This window comes from Protobothrops mucrosquamatus, unplaced genomic scaffold (genome assembly GCF_001527695.2).
Source record: "Protobothrops mucrosquamatus isolate PMUCROS unplaced genomic scaffold, P.Mucros_1.0 scaffold307, whole genome shotgun sequence".
Classification (NCBI taxonomy): domain Eukaryota; kingdom Metazoa; phylum Chordata; class Lepidosauria; order Squamata; family Viperidae; genus Protobothrops; species Protobothrops mucrosquamatus.
This window is the reverse complement of record NW_015386649.1, coordinates 402074-429482: the sequence shown is the minus strand read 5'-3', so window position 1 is coordinate 429482 and position 27409 is coordinate 402074. Positions and strand designations below refer to the sequence as shown.

Here is a 27409-nt window from a genome sequence, read left to right as displayed (position 1 = left end):
GGCAGGGGGACAGAGGTCGACCCCAAGGCCCCTAACTTGTGGGGTCCCACAAGGGTCGGTCCTCTCTCCCCTTTTGTTCAATATTTATGTGAAGCCGCTGGGAGAGATCATTCGTGGCTTTGGGGTGGATTTCCATCAGTACACTGATGATACTCAGCTGTACATCTCCACCCCAGGCCACCCCAACGATGCCCTTGACGTGATGGCCCGTTGCCTGGAGGCCGTAAGGGTCTGGATGGGGAGGAACAGACTCAGGCTCAACCCTTCCAAGACCGAGTGGCTGTGGCTGCCAGCGCCTCGGCATAGTCAGCTGACTCCATCGCTGACTATAGGGGGCGAAATTCTGGCCCCCTCGGAGAGGGTGCGCAATCTGGGGGTCCTCCTGGATTCGCGGCTGATGCTGGAAGACCAGTTGTCGGCCGTGACCAGGGGGGCGTTTTATCAGGTACGCCTGATTCACCAGTTGCGGCCTTTTCTGGACCGGGACGCCCTGCGCACAGTCACTCATGCCCTCGTCACCTCCCGCCTGGACTACTGTAATGCTCTCTACATGGGGCTCCCCTTGAGGAGCACCCAGAGGCTCCAACTGGTCCAGAACGCGGCCGCGCGGGCGGTGTTGGGAGGGACTCGTCGCTCCCATGTAACACCGCTGCTGCGCGAGCTGCACTGGTTGCCGGTGGCCTTCCGGGTGCGCTTCAAGGTGTTGGTTATCATCTTCAAAGCGCTCCATGGCATCGGACCTGGATATCTCCGAGACCGCCTTCTGCCGCAGGTTACCTCCCATCGGCCGGTACACTCCCACAGAGTGGGTCTCCTCAGGGTGCCGTCAGCCAGACAGTGCCGGCTGGCGACCCCCAGGGGGAGGGCCTTCTCGGTGGGAGCCCCCACCCTCTGGAACAAATTACCCCCAGAGATCCGGGTGATCCCGGATCTCCCCTCCTTCCGCCGCGCCCTAAAGACATGGCTTTTCCAACAAGCGGGATTGGCCTAGGGAATTTTAGTGGGGTTTTTAAGGGAAATTTTAATTATTAGGCCTTCACAAATATTTCCTTTTTAATCTGGTTTTAAATTGATATTTATTGTAAATACTGGTTTTATAAGGCTGTCAGNAAATAAATAAATAAATAAATAAATAAATAATAGGTTGGGGACCCCTGACCTGGAGGCTTCAGGTAAAGAATGGAAACAGCTGTCTGCAGTCAGCGAGGATAAGGAGGTAGAGTCCACAGCTCCCCCCCATCCCAGGATGTGCAGGTCAGAGAAGTGACAGGTATGCCAATTGGCCAGGTTACTCATGAGGATTCAGTCTCACCCAATTTTAAATTAATCAAAGGCCAAATCTAATATTTCATTTTAATTATATTTTTTAACGATAGTATTGGGGTATTTTTTGTATTTGTTTTTTTTATCAGGCTGTCAGCCGCCCTGAGTCTGTAAGGAGAAGGGCGGGGTAAAAATTCAATTAAATAAATAAATAAATTAAATAAATTAAATAAATTAAATAAATTAAATAAATAAATTATGTGGGACTGTACCACCATTTAACCCCATTGAAAGGAATGGGCATTGCTGAAACAACATGTATAGATTCCTTGCTCTGTGATTCCTGCTTCTTGTATTTTGCCTTTGAACTCATGTTGAACTTTGGACCTCTAGTTTGTGCCTTGATCTGGTGCCTTGTCTCATGGACTAATTCAAGCCTGCGGGATTCTTGCTTTGTCAAATGCCTTTAATCTGGCTTCTGCCTGGCTTTGGGAATTGAGACCACTCCTCTTGCCAGCTTTTTAGATTTTGGTAGAAAGCAGGGGAGGGGCTTTTATTCAAGAGCTGCTAAGAACTGTTTACTTGGGCAGCTCGATAAAGACCTTTAACATAAGCTTTGTGTTTGTGTGTGTGTGTGTGTGTGTGTGTGTGTGTGTGTGAAAGAGAGAGAGAGAGAGAGAGAGAGAGAGAGAGCAGGAGCAGCACTATGTCTTAATATTGTCAAACTTAACTATTAAGTTTATTAAATAAATATTATGGAGCACAATAGCTCAGCGGTTAAAGAATCTGAGCTTGTCAGCTGGCGAGCTGATAGCCTGGGTTCGAGACTGGAGCTCCATGCAACAGGGGGAGTTCCCATTACTTGCTCCAGCTTCTGTCCACCTAGCAGTTCAAAGGCATGCAAAAGCAAATAGATTAATAGGTACTAGTTTGGTGTGAAAGAAACAGCATTCTATGCTCTTTTGGCATACAGCCATGCTGGCCACATGACCACAGAAATTGTCTTTTGGACAACTCTAGCTCCCTCGGCCAAGAAATGGGAATGAGTTCCATGCCCTATTTATGGGCACAACTGACAGGGAAACCTTTATCTTTTAAATATTATTTAATTAAAAAAAATATTATCACAGAAAATTCTTGATATGGAAGATAGTACTACCATCCCATTGCTTAGAGGCCACAAGTAACTTTGAAACTTCTTTTTTTTTGGTAGACCCTGGTGTTCCAGACGTTTTGGTGTTTCAAATACCTGAAACACAAATATGTGGTTTTTTGTAGATCTGTTCGGAAAATGAAAAAAAAAAAGGGGGGGGGGAAGGGGAATATAATGGGCTTTATGGATCCATCAAAGTACAGTAACTTCATTACGTAAACTGGGGGAAAAGTCTCAAACTTTCTGTATCCAATGTCATCAGACCATTCATCCATCTCTCAGCTATTTAAAAATGAATTATTAAAAATAATGAGCCCTGATAACTACAAATCTTTCATTTGCTTTGGTATCAAATTAAGCATAACAGACACAGATCACTAAATGAAAACAATAATAATAATAATATAGCTGAGATGCTTCTATTGGCCCCAGTAGGAGAACAAACATTCCATTTATTCAAATAAAAGCACAATCAGAGATTTTGTTAAATGCTGTGAGATTTAGCCTGTGAAACTATGAGAAGAATAAATTACTTTGGGCGAAAGAAACTGTATGTACAGGTTTTCTCTTCATTATAAGATGCTGAAGATGCTGAAAAGGGAAGTAATTAAAATACAATAAAAGCAGACAGACTTACAGTCAAACATATACTAGCAAAGCAAAGCTTTTCAATGAAAAGAGCATACATGCATCTGATGCAAATTGTGTTTATGATTAGTGGGTTGGTAGAGATTGCACAGCTGGCTTTTAAGGCTTTTCAAAAACCCTGCCTTGATACTCCATACTAGGGATCCCCATTTTTGTTAGGGGGAGGAGAGAAGGTCCACTTGGAAGTCTAACATCATTTCATGGGACTCTCTCACATGGGATGCTTACCCACTTACAAAATATACTCAAAAGCCCCCAGGTCACCTTCTTTTTTTCTAACCAGGTAAGCAGAAGTGTAGACTGCAGACCCATTTTATTTTGCAAGATCACTTATGCCTTATATGCAAAATGTAAGGACCCTCTTGAAAATAAAGAATATGCTGCAGTGGTATGCTGGCTTCCTGTTTAAAATATTTAAAAATACATACATTTTCAATTTAAAAATTCAAGTAAACATTTGTTTGATAGACACAAGTGTATGTGTGTGTGTGTGGGGGGGGTGTCCACGGGGAAATGAGTGCTTGTGAACACCATACTAGGAACTCCAATCTTATATTTTTGTATAGAAAAAAAATCAATTCATGCCTGATAATCAAAATAGGGAGACCTATAATCCATGAAACAATGTTGGAGGATAAGTTTCACCCTCCTTGGTTGCTAATCATGGTTATATAAGATAGTAGAATGTTGTCAATGCACAGCAACAACTAGAGAGCTGGAAGTACCCCATTGTTGCCACAAAGGAAAACTCTCAGAGTATAAGGTGAAGATAATCACTCTCCACTGTAATTCATTCTCCATTTTAAAACATTCAGCACAATATTTTATTTAGTTTACTACTGTTAATTTTTAGCAGAGCAGCTAGTCTTCACCTATACCTCCATAAGCATCAACCTGGGTGCATCACTGAGAACAAACCTATTCAAAGTTCAGAAGAAATACTTTAAAGATTGGAGCATTTACAAAACCTCTTACAAGATGGATTGAAAACTTGGGTCTTTTCTCTGCTATCAACAAATTTAAAAATGAACCCCTGGCCCTTTCTGGCAATACCAATGCTGTACATTTCAGAAAATTGAGCCAATAATGCCCTGAAAGATAGACTCCATGATGACATACCATCATTATTAGGACATTGTGTGGATAAGAAAAAAAGATGGTTGGCACTAGGACCATTTATTTTCAAAGCACAGAATAAATGGCCTGTAAGCACTCAGATGAGCCACAGTCTCACTTTTAAACTGAACAAAGGAGAGAGGAGAAGGCCCTTTGACCATCTGATAATCCAATTTGTAACTACAAATACCACCAGCAAATAATTTTTCCTTCCCCACTCAATGAAAGTTCCTGAATTTGCCTCCCCTGCCACATGTATATTTATCCTCTCCTTTTTATTGCCAGTTTAATGGAGAATAACTGAGATAACAATACTGTAGTTTAGAGAACAATGACTGCTAGAATAAACAAGTGCTGAGACCATGAAGAGGAAAAATGACTGAAGACTGAGTAATAAAAAAAAACTGATGATCTTGCATATATTTGATTGAAATGTCAGATGCCCTATTAATGATGCTTCATCTGCAGCCTATGATTCATTAACACATGCTGTGATAGGCTTTTTCTGAATGCAATGGGCCAATAATCTGCATACAATAGCAATGCCTTTTTTCCCCAAAGCCTTTCATTAAGGAAAAAGGAGAGAAAGTCAATAGCTAACATTTTTTTTTAACTTTTGGAACAAGAAATATCTTGGTGTTTGGAGGTACACAAATCTGTAGCATTCATTTAAGGAAAATAACATGATTGTATATATTTTTTTTTAAAAAAAGAAGGAACACATTGTTAAGTACTATTATCCCACAAAACATCTGACAGCAAATCCTATACTGAATACCAAACATGGCTCTTGCAGAACAGCTAGTATCTAAATTAAGGATAAGAGTACTCAATCACTGTTTAGGAGGTGTTGAAATGACTTGGGGTTATGCCAGAAATTGTCCTTGATACTCTTCATCTCAGGACATTTTCAGAAGCTGCAACAAGTTGATGTTGTTGACTCAAATTTCTTAATACTCAAAACAGTTTTCTTATTTAACCATTAAATCAGGATATTTGCCTAGCTTTCTCCAACCTGACACTCTTCAGCAACTTCCATGATCCACAGCCTGTGTTGCTGATGAGTGGCAATTCTGGAAATGGTATTCCCAATTTATACAGAGTGTCACAGGTTAGGATAGTCTAGATTAGCTCTTGTTTCACTAAGAATCTTCACAAAGGGGAGAAGACCATACATGGGACATTACAAGTCTGCTGACCGCACCCCAGTCTAATCTAACTGGTTTAATGGCCTGATAATCTTTTTTAATTTTACTTTTCCTCCCCATTAAATATCATTTTCACAGGGTTGCAAAAGTGTTTTGACTCAACAACAATATTTAGAAAGTCAAAATTAAAGAACTTTAGGTAACTGGTGCCAAATGTCTGTGGAGATTCTCAGTCTTCCAGGACATAGTTATCCCAAAAGTGCTTTTTCACGAGGCAACTGAATTTCCTTGTTTTTTCTTTGAAGACGTTTCGCTTCTCATCCAAAAAGCTTCAGAGATGAAGAAGTTTCTTGGATGAGAAGTGAAAAGTCTTCAAACAAAAAACAAGAAAGTCCAGTTGCCTCATGAAAAAGCACTTTTGGGATAACTGTTGCCAATTGTATCTAAGAATGAAGTCATACTGCTGTCTGATGTTTGATCATTCCTTTTAAGATCACTGTTACAATGGCTTTTTTATCTTCTTAGGCAGGAAGACAGCCAGTGGGAAGCTCAACTAACCACATCTCAAAGGCACAATATCCACACAGCATTTACATTTTTTTCTGTTAAGGAGCCTTGGTGGTACAGTGGTTAAGTACAGTTTCATAGGCAAATTCTGCCCACAATCTAGAGTTCGATCCTGACGGGGCTCAAGGTTGACTCAGCCTTCCATCCTTCCAGAGTTAGTAAAATGAGGAGCCAGATTGTTGGGGACAATATGCAAATAATACTTGTGTTCTAAAGCGCTATGGGGCAGTATATAATTCTAAATGCTACTGCTATTCTGAGAAATGGAAGCTACTTTATAAATGGCATTTTGCCAATTGTTGATAAATAGGAGAAAGCCATTCAGAGAACTTTGCAAATGAGGACAATCATGAATTAAAATTCCTTTGTTCCTTACATAATTTGCATCATTTCCCTTTATGTATTGTGTTCAAGTTAATCAGAATCTTCTGCCTATGATTAGGGCTGTCAGTTAAAAAGGTTAATCTATCATCTGTCTTTTAATTGAACTAAAAGACAGGGTGGATTGTTGAAAAACCATGACACTCATTATTTGAGCAAAATGTCTTTTGGGGGGATGGCAATCCAAAATAAACTGCAACTATAACCTTGGGAAATAGAAATCAGCAAAATCCTGAAGTCCTGCTCCCCATGAAAGTTCATCAAATAATATTACTCATAAAGGAGAATAGAGCTTAACAAGGGTATTTGCATGGTAAGTGCTTCAAATTCCTAAACATCTGAATAATGTTCACACAAAATCAAAATATCTTTTAAGTAAGCTAGGCATGGTTGTTTTGTGTTCACTGTGGGTGAAAGAAATCTACCACTATTTCATATTGGAACATGAAACAGCAACTGATTTATTTATTTATTTATTTATTTATTAAATTTATATAGGATATAAATTTAGGATATAAATTAACACAAATCTTTTTAAAGTTTAGTTTTTCTCTCAACTTTGAAAGCAAATAGCTCCAAGATTGCTTTTTATTATTCTTGTTGTCGTAGTAGTATTTTAAGACATTTCCTTTAAAGCTGTAGTGAAAACCTCAGACCAGAATGCATCCTCTGTATTGTTGGACTTCAGTTCCTGTCACCCCCAAAAGAATATAGCCAGTGGTCAAGAACGATGCCATGAAGAGTGAAGGCATATATTGCACATACTTTTTGGTATGAGTAAGCTGCATAAAATAGGCAAAAAATACACCTATTTCTTGCCTGTCTATTTAACAGCATCAGATATAGGTGATCAGAATGAGTAGTCAGTCTGAGATCAATTATCAAAGAATACCGTCATGCTCAAAAGGTTACCCCTAAAAGGAAAGGGGAGATATCTGGAAGAATTGCCTGTGGTATTCTAAAGCAACCCAGAGAGTTATTCTCAGCAGGGAGAATCAAAAAGCTCTGGGCAAAAGATTAACATTATAAAAGGAGCATTTCATGGGAATAGAACAGCTTCAGATAGACTTCTGTATAATCTTCAAGATAAGAACAAAGTAGGGATGAGTTCTCAAAGATAAGGTTCCTCTCAACACAGTCTCTACAACACTCTGGCAAAAAAAAAAAAAAAAAAAAAGCAACACGTTTCAAACTACTTACTGTTTGGATCTACATTTTCACAAAGTTCTGTTTTTGCTTCCCCGTTGGGCCTGTCGCTAGTTTTGTGTGATAGTCGTGATGACATAGTGGCTGCTGTTACTACTGCTTTGAAGCTACGTTTCCGCTTTTGGACGTTTAGTTCAGGATGGAAGATGATGATGTAAACTTTCGGCATGTAAAGCATTCCCAGGGCCACTGAAGCACTTAAGTTCATAGATATTGTAAGGGTGGTGGTTTGTACATAGACCTAGGAGACAAAATAGGAAAAGACACCATTGAAAAACAAGGAGTGGGTGAATGCAATAAGTTTAACAATGGAGGTGTCTCTTATGCTACAGATGCATTCTGTACTCTGAATTCCTCATCAACAACAATTTTTAGATGCTCAAGTTATTTAGGTTATGCATGGATTTCTGATCCAAGAAAATTACCTACACAATCAACCTGAGACCATACTGAAAGAAAACAACAACAAAATAACAGAGATTCTCCTTAAGCTTGGTTCATAATTAACTTGATATTATAAGTGAATATATGTTTTTTTAAGTTTTGCTGTCAGTTATAAAACTAACACATTTGTTTCAAGTTTGCTTTAGTCATTGTCCAAATATACCCGTATTTTTCTAGTGAATAAGTTTTCAACTGACATTTAAATAGGTGGTATCCAGAATTTTTTTTAAAAAAAATAAGAGAACTATAAATATTTTAATAAACCAATAGAATTTGGTCAGAGTGATTGACAAAGTTCAAAAGGACTAAAATGGAGAGTTCCCTTCTTCCCTAAAAGCATTTCCAAAGCCAATGCCTGTAGAACCCCTCACTCTAAAACAGTGTGAATTCCATGAATGATTATTTGAGCAATGTTTCCCATATTTTTCTTCCTCTGGGAGGATATTTGCTAATGACAAGAACTTGAGAGGCTGTTTTGCATTCTGAATTCTGGGGGGAAAAAAATCCGATGGATATTCTCAAAACATAGCTCCTGTAGTATATATGGGCAGACAAAAACCACCAATTTCTAAGAACTATATAATTCATGAAAAGGGCCATTTAAATCATTGAGTTCAATCCCCTTCTCAGTGAAGATATACAAATAAAGGCATTTCTGATATAGCCTAGCAATTGGATCCATTGTAGAACTGAAGTTTCCCCTAACATTTAATTTAATTGTTTTCATGTAATTAAAGAATACTGTTTTGTTTCCTATACTCTGAGACAAAAGAAAACAATCTTTCTGTACATAGCATTCCTTCACATTTGAAAAGCACTGACATATTCCTTTCAGTGATTAAGCTATTGCCAAATTTAAATTTACTCAATTTTCTATCTCTCACTGTAAAATTTAGTTTCTTGTCCTCTGGTCATCCTCATTGCCCTTATCTGAACCTATTCTGGTCTCTCTGAATTTTTATTGAAAGGTACAGAATTTAGCACAACTATTACTTTTCATAATTTGGAAATTATGCTATGATTGATGCCATCTAAAATTGCTTTCCCATTTTAGCAGCTATGCACACTAGCTTCCAAGACTCTTTTTTTACATCTTTTACTAAACCAGATACATGCATTCTGCACTTATGTATTTGATTTCTTTTACTTAAATGGATAATTTTATGTTTGTTCCTTTTATTTTCAGTCCAAATTTGCTAAAGCAATTTTTACATTTGTTTTCATATTTCACTATCCCTCTCAATTCTGAGCCATCTACAATCTCATCAGCACTTTTCATCTCTTTATCTAAGTTAGTACAGTAAATATTTCAGACTAGCTGGTTTAGAACCAAATCCAACAGAACTAACTCAATACCTCCCCCGGTTTGATGAGAAAGCATTGATCAACTTTTTAAGTGCAGTTTTCAGGCCAACTGTGGATTCACTTAACAGGCTCCTGAATTGTCCTTGGAAATCTATTTGTAAATAATTCACTCAAAAAGGAGTAACATTATAACATGGCTAAAGCTGCTTTCTAGGACAGCTTCAGCTTCTAAGTTGTTTTCAAGGCCAGCACTATGTACAACATATTGCAATAGTTTGCATTATGATTGTCTCAGAGCCTTATAGCCCAGCTATTGACTCCACTGGTGCACAAAATGGATTTGTGTGAAGGCCTACCTGCTTCTTGAGCAAGAGCTATAAATCTAAGAAAACCCATAAGCTGTGTATCAGTCCCAAAGAGTGAAGTACAACCCAATCATGACTGAAGATGAAACATCTCTACACTCATGTTGTCCACATGGTCACTGCCATCCATTTTAGGGGTCAGCTCAAGTCTATTCCTCTCTATCCAGCTTTTTGATACTCTCCTTGTTCAAATGCATTTTTGTCCAGATTTGGTTTTTCCAAAAGGCTATTCTAGAGTTTCAAAACTCTAACCCCCCACTCCTCCCAATAACATCTCTTCTGCACATTGAGTCTATGCAATTCTGCTTGTCTCATTGTGCAAGCATACTTCTGACAAAGAAACTTTTGGCAATCCTAAATTTCAACTTATCCAAGAAGCTAATTTTGGCCTCTAAGACTATCCAACTACTTTTCCACATATTATCAATGCCCACATGTACATGACTAATGACTTCTTCCAATTGTATCTCCTATCTAGACAGCATTTAGCACTATGAGAGAAGCAAACCACCACAGACTCATACTCTGATTACTCATATCACAAACCTTCACTACTAAAAAGTGTCCTCTGATTAGTGGCATATTCTCAATGTAGCTACTAGAACTGGGTCCCTTTGAACAGACTCCTGAAGTAACATCTACTTATCCTGACTGTTGAGGGTGTTGGGGATGGGATCCTGCTTTCCGTCAAAGAAGTGGGATTTCTTGATGTGAGCCATCAAGTGTTAAAGTACTACACCAGTACTTAAATGAATCCACTTTGTACACTGTCTAAAGACATAACTGGGAATGTGATAGATACTGCCATGGATACTATGTCAAAGCAAGCAAATTTACAGCTTGTTTTCAAGGTGAGGACTGCAGCCAAAATAATGAGCCTTAATTCTTGAGAAATCAAGGAAAGCAAGGTGGACAACCTATTATTCTTTGTTAGACTCTCTTTAAGCCCTCTTTTTATGCTCTCGGATCTCCTTTTAACCATACTTCCAAATTTCATTGTCAAGAAAATCAGAGACCTGGGTCACCCATGTTAGAATAATACCTAAAATATGTTACTCCGATTAATATTTTTAAACCCAATTCTCCACTCTCTCTCACTCCCCAAGCGAAAGACCAAATAACCAAGCCTTATCTATGGACATGAAATATTATATACATTTCTCACTACCATATCTTAAGAAGGAAGTCATCAGGAGCATTTAGGGGTGGGGGCTATCAAAATAGTCAAGATGGTGGCCAGAAGCCCAGAATTTAAGCTGCCTTTTTTACATGATTAAAGTGCACACGCAGCTGTCCTAAAGGAAAGATTATAGCAATTAGCTTCTCTGCTTGCAATGATGGAGGCATGACAGGGTTATATAAAAATCTCTAATGGCACAAATAATATAGATAAAGAGTTTTTCACCCTCTTTTGTGTTGTTAGAATTATTTACAGGAAGAAAAAAAGTTACTTTTTTATATAACAATTGGTTAAACTGTGAAATTGGCTACTTATACCTGTGGCAATGAGAATCCAACTGGCTGAGTTGCTTCATGGAAGATGAAACTATCAATACTTACTACTACAGATGGCTATTTAGCACTCCCTGAATGAGAAGTAGCATGTTTTAAAATGGGAAGGAGCTTTTGTCTTCCAGTCCAGATGTAATGGAATGTATGGAGGACTTTGGGGAACAAGAGGAAGAGGAAAGAGCCCCCAGTGGCTCAGTGGTCAAAGAAAGAAAATTAGGAAGGACCTACCCTAATGGATCAAGCAGTTAAATGTAGTGGTGGGAAATTTGTACTTTCAGACTTGCAAAATTCTATTAATGTAACCTTATTATAAAGCAGAATCTGGTTATGTCTGGGAGGGCTCTCACCAGACTAGCGAACTTCACAGATGCATTTAGTTAGACATTACATAACACAAGGGCTAGACTAAATGAGACTATGGTCATATCCATCAAGGTTAATTTTACTCTTATTTTACGCATAGCTGAAGGACAATACCAATGTGACAATGGTCATAGTGTAGGTCAGTAGCTGCTATTAGATGGCTCCAAAATTTCCTTCCTACAGTGTTCTGCATTTGGAGAACTTCTGATAGAATAGTGCTTTACAAAATGGCTATAGGAAGATTGAAGCAGCACATGGAAAAACAGTATTTTTTTTAAAATGACAAAACTGCATGCATTATAATTCTTCCCAGGTACACCCAGTGTGTGTCAAGAATAAATTCCACCTATTTCCATGCCATTCATTCTTTTCCTTTCATTTCTAAAAGAGAATGAACATTCTAGGGCACCAAACCAGTCAAGCACTAAAGCATGATTTTAGCTTCCATCAAATTGAATAAATCCTATTCTAAATCTTCTTATATGCTAAGAATTAAGTGCCTGAATGGGTCACCTACCTGCATAAGCATATAGAACTAAGGATGAAAAATTAGTAAATCATATTACAGATCACAGGGGCTTTATGATGTTTTACAAGCTTCAACAAATTATTTAATAGTTTAATCAACTAATGCTTTAATTGCAGATTAAAATTTGTCCCTCATTTATTCTTTCATCTGGTTTATAGAAGTTGTTAATTCATTCCTACATGTTCCATATATAAATGAATATGAAACTCAGACATAGCTGTCCTTAAAATTTGAAGAAAAGGCTAGGAACTATTTTGCATTTTAGGACAGCTTTGTTCAAATATTACATGAAATTATAGACTAACATAATAAGAATAAATTCCCATGAGCTGCAGGCTTGTAATTTTATTTTATTTTTTCTTTCTCTGGAATAGCTACAGTAAGATGAAAGTAGCCTCCATACTCATTTTAAGATGATTTCAGTGCCTGAAATGGAAATTAATATTAAAGAAGAGTCAATAGCCAAAGTAGTACATGCCAAGAAAATTATATAGATCTGAATGTAATTTTTAGACTTTGGGATGACAGATGATAAAAATCCCTCAATCAAGGAGTATGATTGTAGTTAGTGGAGAAGAATCCTGAAATCCATGAATAGATTTGGAAATGATAACATGGTAAGACCAAAGCCTCAAGGAAATCTGGTTACTAATAATACCAGTTTTTAAAAGGGTCCTTCATTGAAGCAGGGACTATGGGGAGTCCCTGTTTGGTTTGAACTAAAGAAAACTTGAAATGGTCAGTCCAGAGATGAGGTGCACTAAATTCTTCAGGCTGCTTCAGGAATTTGTGAATGTAGGTGGATTGAATGGGCTACTTTATATCAGATAATTATACAATATTCAAGACATGAGATCATAGGAATGAATGAAGTGGCAGTGATACTCAAAAAAGACATTGTTATAATAATGCTGATTTGTAACTAAATAAATGACAGGATCATATCGGAATTACTGGTTGTCCAATGAACAACAAATGTTATGCAAGGGTATGGTTCTATAACTAATAATATCCTGCAAAAACAGTAAGGAATTCAATGGCTAATTGCAAAAGCTGGGAAACGAAATAGCTAGAAAAGACATAATCTTTGTAATTAGCAGTTGCAGTGCAAAAGTTGAAGAAATGGAGCAACCTAAAAATAAAGGAAGGTTTGGATTAAGTAAAAACAATAATGCCAAGTACATATTGATAGACTTTTAAGAGAACTCTTTGTTCATTGCCAGCATATCATTTAAGTAACAAACCATTTACTCAGCCACTCAGCATCTTTAGAAGTACAACATTTGCTATAAAATCAGTTACATCACAGGAAACAAAATGAAAAGGTTCAGTATAATCAGCCCAAGAGACTTCTACATGCAGATTGTTGTCAAAAGTACAAAAATAGGTGTGTCAGCAAGATTTGGTCTGGAACACAGTTTGACCTGTGGGAAGGATAATTTTGTTTTTACCTTTGGTTTTAATGATTCTTTTGAGCTGACTAGGATCTGAGATAGGTGGTCATATAACTTCTATAAATCAATAGATAAATCACATGCAGTCAAAATATATCAGTTCTATAAGAAATGGAGTTGATACGCCTATCTTAGGCAATAAAATTCCTGAGGATTTATGGGAAGAGATAAGGCACTCTCTTAAATCTGAATTGGAGAGCAATCCAAGTAGGTTTCAAGTGCAAGGAAAATGGAGAATGAAAGTTAGGGGCTACTAGGAACTATATTATAAGAAAGACATGAGTGGAATGGAAGACAGATGGAATCAAATGAGGGTGCCAAATGTTTGAGATACGTGGATGGCAACCTTTTGTTGTTCAAAATAAAAGATGTAGAACTACTTATAAAAATAAAACTGAAAAACTTATCTATCTACCTACATACCAATCATACTATTCCCTTTTAGGGTAAACGACATTGTACAAAATGCAGGAGGTGGGAGAAATACTCATGTTTGGCAAAACTGAGGGGCATAGAAGATGGGAAAGATAATGGATAGATTGGATTTTTGAGAACAAACTCATCTTCAGAATATTATAGGAATTGCTACAGTATAGATTAACAATTGAGGGCAGGTCAACATTGTAGGTATTTTTCCATACCAATACTAGGGACTGAGCATTACTCAGAGATACCAAACAAACTATGAGTCAATGAAGTACATAAAAATATAACTGGCTGAGGATCGTCCAGTCAGCTTAGTGGTAGAATAGTTATTTAAATTGGGTCTCCTTACCCCTAATTCAGTGTTCTTCCCCTACTATACAATGCCTTGGAATCAGGAAGGTTTGCTTTCAAACCACCAGGGCTCAAGTCATTCAGGACATAATGAGAGAAAGAAAGTTGAGAACTTTAAAAGTACCCAAAATAGGCAATTAATTGCTGTAAAACAGTGGTCCCCAACCTTTCCAGCTTGGTGACCTGGGACGGTTTCCTGTGTATGTGTGTGTGCATGTGTGTGTGTGTGTGTGTGTGTGGTAGGCACACACATGTGAGTGCACGTTCTGTTCACTTGTACAAGTGGAGATTCACGTGCAAGTGCAAGCGCCCACTGGTCAGGCAAATGGAGCTTTATGCACGGACGCTTGCCCACCACTTCTAATAGACTGTGGCTGGGTAGTGGGCTGGGAGTTGGGGACCTCTGCTGTAGAGGAATGCTTTGTGGAGAATGTGGCAGCTTCTTAGCTTAAATCTTCAGAATCAGGGGGAAACTATTAGAATCTGCCACAGGAGCATATCCTCATTTCTGCCACTTCCATTGGACTGAACATTAAGTTTTTATTGATCTTTTTTTTAACACATACAAACACCAGAGATGTCTCCGGTATGTCATATCATATTCAGATACTGGCAATATTTCAACATAAACATTTCTACACAGAAGGGATTTTAGAGCTGTAAATACTATTCCAAGGTCACAATTTACAATTGTTTCCATTAAAGAGCAACTGACTTTTTGTATTAATACTTTTTATTCTTAATGATTTCCATCAATTTGATGAAGTCAACACCAAAAACAGCTGCCTATTTATGGGCTCTACTAAAACATTGGATTTTTTTTAAATTTATTTATTTATTATTTAAAGTATTAGGTATCCTGCTTTTAAAAACCCAATTCTTACAAAATATATTGCCATAAAACAATACTGATAAAGCAGTAATAAAATACAGTTCATTAGGATAATTGCCTGGTTGAGGAAGACTGGCCTAATAACTGAACAAGCAAATACAGTTTCTGAAATCACCATAATGCATCTTCAATCAATCAGAATAGAGCTGGAAGGGACCTTGGAGGTCTTCTAGTCCACCCCACTGCTCAAGCAGGAGACCTTATACCAGGGGTAGGCAACCTTGGCTCTTTTATGACTCGTGGACTTCAACTCCCAGAATTCCTGAGCCAGCATGGCTCAGCTTGGAAACCTCTCTCTTTCCCCTCAGCGTGGCTGGCCCAGGAATTCTGGGAGTTGAAGTCCACGAGTCATAAAAGAGCCACGGTTGCCCACCCCTGCCCTATACCATTTCAGACAGGTGGTTGTCCAGTCTTTTCTTAAAAACCTCCAAAGATGAAGCACCCAGAACTTCTGAAGGCAAGCCATTCCACTGGTTATGTCAACGCTGTAAACATTGGATGTTCCCGCTCTGACAACTGATGAAAATTGCAGCCATTTTCTCTTTGGTCTTAACATGCTTTTTCTGGTATTTAGAAATTAGGTGCAGTGGGGGGGGGTTGGGATAAATGCTCGAGCTCAGCTAGCCATAATAATAACACTTCTTTGTGAGAACCCAAGCATGAACTGATAACATTTTGGTGGGCTGGGGAGCTGGGGAGAAAGCCCGCGTTTTAGGCTATTTGGAGAATGTGATTCATGACAGCTTATTGGGGTGGGAATTGCACTTTGTTACTTTGTATCCAGGGGAAGGGAAATTAGTTTTTGGGTTCAACTATGTAGTGCTGATACTTTGTTTCCTGAATAAAATGTTCTTTAAGGAAGAATGTTTGCCTTGAAGTTCTTTTGATGGGTTTCATCTATCGGAACCATGACAGGTTAATTGTTCTCACTGTTAGGAAGTTTCTCCTTAATTCCAGGTTGTTTCTCTCTTTGGTCAGTTTCCAACCATTGTTTCTTGTCTTGCCTTCTGATGTTTTGGAAAATAGGTTGACCCCCTCTTTGTGGTTGCCCCTCAAATCTTAGAATACTGCTATCATGTCACCCCTAGTTCTTCTTTTCTCTAGACTAGCCATATCAAATTCCTGCAATCGTTCTTCATATGTTTTTGTCTCCAGGTCCTTAGTCATCTTAGTTGCTCTTCTTTGCTCTTCTTTTCCAAAGTCTCAGCATCTTTTTTGTAATGTGGTGACCAAAAGTGGACGCTCCAGGATTTTTTAAAGATATGGTGCAATGATTCTGAGATAACTTTGCCAGATCCTTCAGAACTCTGGAATGTAATCCGTCAGGTTCTGGTGATTTTATATTCATCAAGATCATATTTGCATTATTTCTAATTCTGGCTTGTTTGTTGTCTTGTTCACCCTTAGACTGCATAGCTCCTTAAATATAGAGTTTTAAATATAGGACTGCCTCTGAATAAGAGGCACATAGAGAACTCTGTATTCAATAGAGGGATTTCAAAATTAATGAAATTATTTCCATTTTCCAAGCTCCATTTTTCATCTATGCTGTCATGGTTTTTCTTATTATCTTTAGTAAGTAGGGACAATATTTTATCTATATTTCCATCTTTATAAATTACTTTTGGAAACATATATTAAATATAGATAAAACAAACTCTGTAGGAATATATAAATAATCTCTCTCTCTCTGTCTCTCTTTTTCTTTGTGGATGTTTTAATTTAATAACACTATTTTAGGGCTTTTGTAACTGCTTTTTTCTCTGGAATTCCCTGGCTTATACTTTCAAAAGTGCAGTGCAGCTTTCAAAACAGAGGTGGTAAATGGGCACTCTTAACTACAGTTGGAGCTTCTGAGTGCCTTCAAGGGCAGCCCCATAGAGGAAACTTTCCAGTAATCCAAATGAAGAAGACCAAAGCACAAGAGACTAAGACCTTGTGATCCATTAATAGGTTTGATTTATAGGCCTTCAGAATATTTCTTTCATTTGCAAGTTTTTTATGGTTTTCAACCACTTTTACATTTCTTACCAAAATGGGGGATAGGGGAGGAAAACCTGTTCACAAATAAACATTTGAATAGCTTCCTATGCTGTTTGGCTGCACTTATTATTATTATTATTATTATTATTATTATTATTATTATTATTATTATTATTATTATTATTATTATTATTATTATTATTATTATTATTATTATTATTATTATTATTATTATTATTATTCAGAGGCAATAAGCACTCCAGTATAGATAATCAAGATAAGACAATATGAGAAACAATGAAGAAACAATAAAATACAGCTTACATAAATACAATACTAAGCCTAAAGAAGCAATAACATTTTACTAATGTCTCCCATCCAAAACAAAAACCCAATCAATGATGGACCCTTTTTCCAAGCGAGCAGGCATGCAACACCTCCCAGGTTAGTTTTGCTCTGAGGCTGATTTTATAGGGATTTCAGACTGGTTTATATAGATTACAGTCAATAATGAATCTCACCTCTACATGATTGATCATTTTTGCCAAGGTCAAGGAGGACAGGTATATCCCATAAACATGCCCATCTGCTTATCTCATCTCATCTCATCTCATCTCATCTCATCTCAGCACATCTCATCTCTCCTCATTCTTTTTTAAAATAAAGCCTTATTGAGTTGTATAAGGTTGGGGAGGGGAGGGGATCAGTATGGGAGTTGGGGAGTTGGGGAGTGGGGAATCAGGGTTGGGAATGAGACAGGGATGTGAACAACAATGGGGTTACCCCTCATTAACATTTTCAAGCTTTAGCAAACAGACTATTGTCCGGGTACATATGTTTAATAACACTAATTAATATAATAGTAAATAGCTAAAGTGAATATGAGAAACAATAATCATAAACAGTGTCAGTTAATCAATACATATCCTTCATCTTACTAAAATATATCCTCTTTCTTGACAGTCTTCATCTACCTATGCCAAGAGAAAGGCTATGCCAAGGGTAAGGAGTGTCTAGTTTATATCAAAGGTGCTTTTTCAAGAAGCAACTGGACATTCTTTGTTTTTCCTTGAACATGTTTTGCTTCTCATCCAAGAAATTCCTTCAGTTCTGACATTCTTGGATGAGAAGCTAAATATGTTGTAGCATTACCCCTTCAAGGGCCGCCAAAGCCCAGGCCCTCCTAGCCCTCCCCCTTCAGTCTCGCTCTCAGCCATGCCCTCAAACATTGGCAACAATGTCCTTTCAGTGGGAGCTCATGCAGAGTGGAGAGATGACAGATTCTCATCATCGAGGGATTCACAGGAACAAAGATGACCCGCCCCAACCACAACAGTCAGTGCATGACAGTACTTAGCAGCCCCAGGCAGTCGTGGGAATAATAGTCAGTAGTTTATAGTAGCTGTTTGGACGCAAAAGGGGTGGGGAAGTCTTCCGGCTCCAGGCAACAACGAGGAGCGCAAACGAGGGTGGTCGGCGCTCTGCAGCATAGCTCACTCTGCAGAGGCAACTCCCCACAGCATCCACACTCACACCAGGGGTAGTAAGCAAAGTTTGGATGACTGCTGGTTTCCAAAGCCACAGCGACCAGCCTCTCCTTTCCTTCTGTCAATGCTCGTAGTCCCAGGTCTCTATGGCAATTCCCTTCCTCCCTTCCTTTATTGTTAAAAACTGAATCTAACACTCCAACAAATGTTCTCTCTGCCCACTCTCTCTCTTCCCTATGCTCAGGATATTCCCCCCTTGCGAAAGAAGCAATAAAACTCTGCTTTCTCATTCTCCCTTTCCTTCCCTCTCCTTTAAAGAGAGAGAATCAGCTAAAACCCTCAAACTCCTCTTTGGCTTCACCTGGTCTCTCCCCAACTACAGCAACAACCACCCCCTTTCTACTTTTCCTTTTCTCTTCTTCTGTCCGATCCATGCCCGCTGCCCCCAAACCGGCTGCAGCTGTCCGAGCCTCCACCTCCTTCTCTCCGGCCAGCTCCCGCAAAGCCTCTCAGCCAGCTCCACTACATGTTCAAGGAAAAACAAAGAAAATCCAATTGTCTCTTGAAAAAGCACCTTTGGGATAACCATGACCTGGATAACTGAGAATCTCCATAGATATCTTTATATCAGAGAGTTATAGCCAAGAACCTACCAAGATGTTTCATGCCAAGAATGAATAGACAAGATAAACAGAGTAGCTGTTTGAGGTTAACTGATATAGTGTGCTAAACACTCAAATATATTTCACTGTGTAATTATTATATAGAAATATAGAATTTGATCTATGTAAGGGGAAAAGGTGCACACCACTGTCTATTTCCTCTTTGCCAGTTTTCCAGAAGTACCTCCATCACTGCACTTCCCAATATATTTTGCTTGAGTACCACCAAGAGCCATATATCTGGAAGCAGCCCTACAGTACATAATCATATACCTATCTTGCATTAAAACACTGAACTACTGGGAAAAAAAGTGATGTTTTGTTTTTTAGGATATTTCTTTTTCAAAACAAATCCTGGGACTAACTAGATAATAAAAAACATTTTGTGCATATATTTTTTTAAAAAATAAATGAGATATCTGAAGGCACAAGAGGTAGAATATAGGGGAAATAATACTCTGCTTAAGTATAAGGTAACAGAGAGTGCCACAACACCATTTTATGCACACTTTTTGTCTGTTTAAATGCAGATCTATAACACTTAATTCTGAAAAGTTAAGAACCCTTTGCTGTATTTAACTCTATTACCACAACTATGATTTTTTTGCATTTTATCTATGCATTTAATTCTGCATTTTATTCTCTCTCGGAAATAACCATTTTTTTGGATAATCAAGAATACAAAGAAAATCAGTGACAGTAAAAAGGTAGAACTATGCACTCTAAAGGCAGTATAGACCACTAGGTCCAAAAATAGATATCAGAAGCATTCTCAAACTGAGATGGCCAACTGAGAGATCTTACTCTAGCCCTCAATATTTGCTGAAGACAAGCAAAAAGTGCCTTTCTAAAAAGTTCTGAAAGTCCAAGCATATCACATAAAACACAATAGTTTATTTAACCAATGCTCAAGCATTTTAACAATCAAAAGTAATATTCTTGCATTCCAAACTTCATTGTATTCATACTTATGTGCAAAGAAGACAATGATTAATAACCCTGATATTTGAATAATATATTTCAAACCCGTTACATTTATGACTTTTTTTCAAATTTTATAGTCAAGTGACATCAATACTAGCCTACTGAGATTTGTAGTTGCTATACTTTAAAGTGGCAACAGAGCTACAGAGTTATGCTAAGTTATGATTGCTAGCCTGCAATGAAGTTCAGTGAGTTTTACCAATGACTAATGATGGCTCCCCAGGGGACATTTGATAAACAAATGACAGTAGTTATGATGATTGAAACTATTACTATACAGAATAATAAGGCATGCAAATAGCCTCTATAGGTTTCCATGGGAATGTCAAGGAAGCCCGTTGCACCACCTGATTTTTCAATTCAATACTGTGTAATTAAAGAAAAAGCAATCTTCTCTTTTAGGTAAAAGAAAATGACAGCAAGCTATTTTCACCACACTTACTGTTTAATACTTGGTAAGGCCATGAGTCCACTGCCAAGTGTACTAATTTACTATTAAGGTGAAGAAAACTTGCACTGAGATTGTATTAGCAAGATGTTTCATGATGAAGAAAATGTAAGATTTGGCCACACAGACTAAAGAAGTGTAGACCATTAAAATATTTCAAAGTCTGATCCTGTATATGAATATGTATATGAGGCTTCATTAACAATGGCATTCATAACAACTGGTCACACTTCTCAGCTGCACTGATGTCAGCTTTAGCCACTTTTATTTTTCACTCTTGAAAGAATAACTTGAAAAGTTTGTATTACACTAAGATGGAATTAGATTTCCCACTGAATTCTTTTAGTTAAAAAAGATGGAATCTGCAGCTCTGAGAGGTTAAAGATTTTGAAAAACAATAAGCAAAAACACCCAGTCTCATAGTTATCATATTCAGCTCTTTTCTTTTCTTTCTTTTCTATTTTCTTTTCTTTTCCAGAAACTACTGCAACTATTTCAAGAGCAAGTCTATTTCACCATAGGTATCATATAAATATCGCTTTTCTCCTATGGCCCAGCTAACCCATTTTGTTGCAAAAATAGAATAGAAGTATATTGTGAAAACAGGAGGACTGAAGGATGTACAGTAGTTGGAGAAATTCTGTTGAGCTAAGCTGCATAATGTAATTCAAAGATGAAATGAGTATCATATCTGGCTGCATAGAACAGGGGTGTCAAAGTGCCGGCTTGCAGGCCGGTTGCATCGTGTGGAGGTCACGCCCACCCAGCTCCAGCAATGTGAAAAAAGTCACGATATGTCATGACATGCCACTTCATGCGGCGAGTTTGATACCAGTGGCATAGAACTTAAAATCTAATTTGATGCAAAATAAGCAGAGTTTGAGACATCTCTGAAATTTACTACCTTTTTATATCTCAATGTAAGTTACCTCCCAGGTTAACGCAGGAAAAAATAATCAACTTGGAAAGTTACCAGCTCCTTGGAAACAGTAGCAATGACCTGTTCTGCCTTATAGAACAGTGAAGAATGGGGATAGCTTCATACATAATTAGTACACGAAGCTGAGCTGCATTTGGTGAATTGAATTAAGAAAGGAAAGGCAGAGAATTAGGAAGGCAATATGAGTAATTATCTTCATCTCAAGCACTTATCTGAAGACTACAGATAATTATTCCATAGAAATCTGCACAGAGAGTTCCTCATTCAAATCTGTGCTTTTATCTTTCACGTGACATACACCATCATCACCACATCTCTAAAATGTTATTTTTAATAATGTAAGCCATTATTACTCTTGATTGAATTTCTTTATCCTTTCCTGGAATAGGGAAAAGAAGATCTGATCTTTATCTGAAAAGAAAACCAACCCTTATGGAAGGTTCCTTTGCGCTTATTTGAAAACTGCCTGAAGTAATAATTCATAAGATCAGAGGATGCCCTGCTCTTCCTGGGCTGGTCCTACCAAGAAGAGAGCTTGTAATCTGTAGACTCTTGTGACATGGAATTTACTTTTATCAATTACAGACTTCAACTTGCAATGTATTAATTGTCATGTTGAATAAATTTCACTGAGCAACGCTGAAATCTTAGATACATTTATGGCTGAGAAAAATTAATTAGCTGTCAAATAGACCTAAGCAGGTGATGAATGCAGGCAACTTTCAAAAACAAAACAGTAAAACTGAAAATCCCTTTTTCATGAATATGTATAATTTCTCATTCTGGCAAAGTATCTGTCATAAGACTCTTCATGAAGTATTTTAACAGGAAGTCATTTGCCTGGGGCAAATGTGGCAAAACACCTGTTTGTCTACTTCTGACAGTCTGAATAGGGACTGATGATCTTTATAAATGAATTAGTATTTTATTACTTTCATTAACTAATTATATTGTTACCATTGATGGGAAATCTTTGTCATGCCAAGCTGCAATCCAACAGAAACATGCATATAATTCAGAGAGCTCAATTTTATCAATCTAGGCTATGTTTGATAAAAACTTGTAGAATTGTTATGACATGTAAAGACTAAGGTTGGCCTGTATACATTTTTTGTCTGACACTTTTTCTAAGGTGACCCTTAATTGAGAATGGAACCAAGGTACCTGGGAATCTGCAGATTGCTTTAATAATCTAATCTTCTGGGGGCTGAATAGCCACAGATGACAGGGTAAGCATATAACAATCATTAGGTGCAAAACCTTCAAATGGTATGCCAAGTATCACTAATTTTTAACAATGACAGGAAGGTGATAGTAAAATGGGTGGCATATAAATTTAATAAATAAATAAATAAAAAAGATACCACAAATTTAAACCTCTGAGAATATAAACATCTTTTAGGTCTTCTGATTCACAATTGTCAATTAACTGTTGTGTATAGATTCTTTTATGCCTGCAGTAAAGATGCTATCAAGTTGTGGTCAAAAATCTTGATAACATCTCCATGTTTACCAATTCATTTCTCCATCCATCAGCTCCTGCAACCATTGATTCATCCCTTCCTCTTCAGACTGTGCTTGCTCGTTCCCCACTACCACTACATTTGGGGGTCTTGTTTGCCCTCGTCTCTTCCTAACTCTGATATTTATATAGTCATGACATCTGAGAGGGAGATAAGTTCAAATTCAGATTTGAGACAAATATAGCTCCTCTCCAGATCTCTCTACTGAGCACAAAGAGACTGAGGAAAGTATGAGGTCAATAGGGATGTAGCCATTATCTATATTATATTCAGAGGAATATAACAATGTAAAAATTAACATCAATATTTGCCTTTAAAACCACATGGTTCTCTCCTATAAGAAATGTCATGATCTCTGTTAAACATTAGTGTGCTTTTTAAGATTGGAGCTAATAAAGACTGGCCTCATGTAATTTGTGGTGGAATTTTCAATAGTAGAATTTAAGGAAACATAACTAATAGGACAATCGTGAGATACCATTTGGTACAAATGTGGCTCTTTGTTTCAGAAAAGAACTTAAACTAGACTTACTGTATAGTAAAGCCTGACAATAGTAATAAACCGAAGAAGCAAAAAAGAGCAAGAAATACAACACTGATCAATGCCTAAAGCTGCTTGGCACAAATGTTTCTCAATGTAAAGTTCTTGCTTGTATGTCTTGAGCAATGGCAAATGTACATATTATAGTTATGCAAGTTATGGGATTCATGAAATTTCAGTATGTCCAGGGCAGCTGCAGCAGGAAACAGTGGTTTAAACAGTGGTTCACTTAGCAATTGTGGTAAGAAAGGTCGTTAAATTGAGCAAAGTTAACAAACGTCTCGCTTAGCAACCAAAATTTTGGTCTCAATTGTAGTCATAAATTGAGGACCACCTGTAGTACTTTAGTTCAATAAGGCAAGTAGCTTAGCTTCAGTGTGTCAAATTAAAGTGTTCCAATTTTCTCCTCTTTGCCACTTCAGTGCAGAAAATAAAAGGATTTTTTAATGGAAAAATAAATCAGAATCAAAGTGGTATCGCTGATCTGATTTACGTCATCAATTCAGAGTATATTTTGACTCAGCTCATTTAGATGTAATATGGAAAAACAGAGAAGCATATGAAGCTTCATGAACCATACTCATATAAGTTATAATAAATTGGTTTGTCTTCTGGTTCCTACAAGACTCTGGATACTCATTATTGCAAAAGACAGTTATAGGTTTCTATGCGAACAGCTAATAATTGATTAAGTTGCACACATAGATTTTATTCCTGTCTTTATTATATTAGGACAGAAATGTATAGTCTAATGTTCCAAAATTACAAGCAGTTTTCCAAAGGTGTGATACTTTGGCACAAATACACCCAAAAGATCTCACTCAACTGTATACTTCATGTGATATAAGGAAAACAAGGAGGAGTCATCAAAGAAACTCTAATTAATTAATGTATTGAAGTATTAACAGAATTATTCTTAAATTAAATAGGAGATCTCTTAATGTCAACTGCATTTTAGAAGTTTAGCTCCTATCATGATAGATAGTAAAAAGCTAAGTGTAGCTCAAAGAAAAAGGAAAAATGTTGTGCAGCCCTTCAGGAAGACTGAGTGATTCCAGCTTCATTAGGAGGTTTAATAAATTCACAGATTTTCTGGAGAAATATTTAAACTAAACAGCAGGGACAGTGAGTTAATTAACATAGAACATTCCTGTCCCCGGCAATCTAAAAATTATAGGGTTATCAGTGCTTGTAACATAGATGTGTGTATGAACAAAAATATCAACCTTGCTGTCAAGCAAAATCAAGCTTTTAATAGCAAGTGCCACACAAAGTGCACTAATCAAACAGATGGTAAGAAAATAGGGGAACTCAGGCATCACACAGCTTATGTAGAAAGTAAACATAGGGTCAGTCATAAAGGACTCAAATGTCTATACACCAACATACAGAGCATGAGCAACAAACAGGGTGAATTAGAAATTCAGGTAAATGAGGGCAGATATGATATTGGTTGCCATTACAGAAACTTGGTGGGATGAAACCCACAAACAGAACACACAGCTAGACGGATTTAAATTATTTAAAAGAAACAGACCAAATAAAAGAGGAGGTGGAGTTGCTCTCTATATAAGAAATAACTACATCTCTACAGAAATAGAGCACAACAATGATGAAAAATGTCTTGAATGCATTTGGATCAACATAAAATGGGGGGAAATGACATTGCCATAGGTGTATACTATAGGCCAAACAGAGGTAATAGACGAACTTTTTGCTAGTCAGTTAACTAAGGTATGTAGGAAGCACATTACAATAGTAATGGGGGACTTTAATTACCCTGACATCAACTGGGAGACAAACTCTGCACCAAGTGGAAGATCAAACAGATTCCTGACAAACCTAGCAGACAACGTTGTCTCCCAAAAAGTAGAGAAGGGAACTAGGGGATCAGCCATATTGGACTTAATTCTCATTAACAGAGATAAAATGATAGAAGGCATTGAAACCACAGGAACCTTGGATGGGAGTGACCATGCAATATTGGAATTCAACATTATGCAAGCACAAGCAATAGAACACAGTCAAACTAGAGTCTTGGACTTTAAGAGAGCTAATTTCAATAAACTTAGAGAGAGCTTGGGAAGGATTCCATGGATGAGAATCCTCAAGGGGAAAATAACTCAAGAAGCTTGGGATATTTTGAAACATGAGGTTATAAAAGCCCAATCTAGCACAATATCAACGAAGAAGAAAAATAACAGCTCTCAAAAGAAACCAGGATGGCTGCATAGAACTCTCTGATAAACTGAAAGACAAAAAGGACAAGTATAAAAAGTGGAAAGAGGGGCACATAACTAAGGCAGAATATCAGCATATAGCCTGAGATGCAAAGATGAAGTGAGGAAAGCTAAGGCTCAAAATGAACTAAGGCAGGGGTGTCAAACCGCTGGCCTGCGGGCTGGATGCGTCATGCCGAAACTGTGCCCACCCCATTGGTGGCAATGGAAAAAAGTCACAATAAGTCACGACACATCATGTGACATTGTGAGTTTGACACCCCTGAACTAAGGCTTGCAACAAAAGTGAAAAATAACAAAAAAAGCTTCTTTCAACATATAACAAACAAGAAAAAAGTAAGGAAATGATTGGTCCATTAGTGGGAGAAAGTGACAAGAAGGTGACAAGCAACAGGGAGAAAGCAGAACTACTCGTTTTTTGCATCCGTATTTACACAAAGGGAAAAAACAGCCCAACCTATCAAAAATAGTACCATAAAAAACAAATTAGAAACACAAGTTAAGATAGGCAAGAAAATGTGGTAAGTGAGCACCTGTCCAGCCTAGATGAGTTCAAATCACCAGGACTAGATGGACTACATCCCAAGGTTCTGAAGGAACTGGCAGATGTGATCTCAGAACCACTGAACTATATCTTTCAAAGATCCTGGAGCACTGGGGAACTACCAGAGAACTGGAAAAAAAGCTGAAGTAGTTCCCATCTTCAAAAAAGGAAAAAAATAGATACAGGAAACTACAGACCTATCAGCCTGACCTCAATATCTGGGAAAATCTTGGAAAAGATACTCAAACAATGAATCAGCGAACACCTAGAGGCAAACAAAATCATTACGAAAAGCCAACATGGGTTTGTCAAAAACAGATCATGCCAGACAAATCTTATTACATTCTTTGACCAGGTAATAAAATTAGTGGACCAGAGGAATGCTCTGGATATAATTTACTTGGACTTCAGTAAGACATTTGATAAAGTAGACCACAACCTACTACTTGATAAATAGAAAAATGTGGGTTAGACAGCATCACCACCAGATGGATTCGTAGCTGGCTGACAGGCCTTACTCAGCATGTGGTCCTCAATGGAACTGCATCTACATGGAGGGAAGTGTGTAGTGGGGTGCCCTAGGGCTCTGTTCTGGGCCCAGTGCTCTTCAACATCTTCATCAATGGTTTGGATGAGGGGATACATGGGGAACCAATCAAATTTGCAAATGACACCAAGCTGGCAAGAATAGCCAACACTCCAGAAGATACGCTTAAGATACAGAAAGATCTTGACAAAATGAAATTCAATGGTGAAAAAAGTAAGTTTCTACATTTAGGCAAGAAAAACCAAATGCACAGGTATAGTATAGGTGGTACTTTGCTCAATAGTAGCAACTGTGAGAGGGATCTTGGAGTCCTGCTGGACAATCACTTAAATATGAGTCAGCAGTGTGCTGCAGTTGCAAAAAAAGCCAACACAGTGTTAGGCTGCA

The 27409-nt window shown here is 37.7% G+C and overlaps 1 protein-coding gene across 1 annotated transcript in view; it reads right to left on the bottom strand.

Annotated features, from left to right (window-relative positions):
* Positions 1-27409, bottom strand: part of LOC107286670 (metabotropic glutamate receptor 7) — a 284502-nt gene that overhangs the window by 4469 nt on the left and 252624 nt on the right. The window contains exon 8 of the mRNA XM_029283983.1: positions 7477-7723. Coding sequence (XP_029139816.1) covers positions 7477-7723 — 247 coding nt within the window. The remainder of the gene's footprint in view (positions 1-7476; positions 7724-27409) is intronic.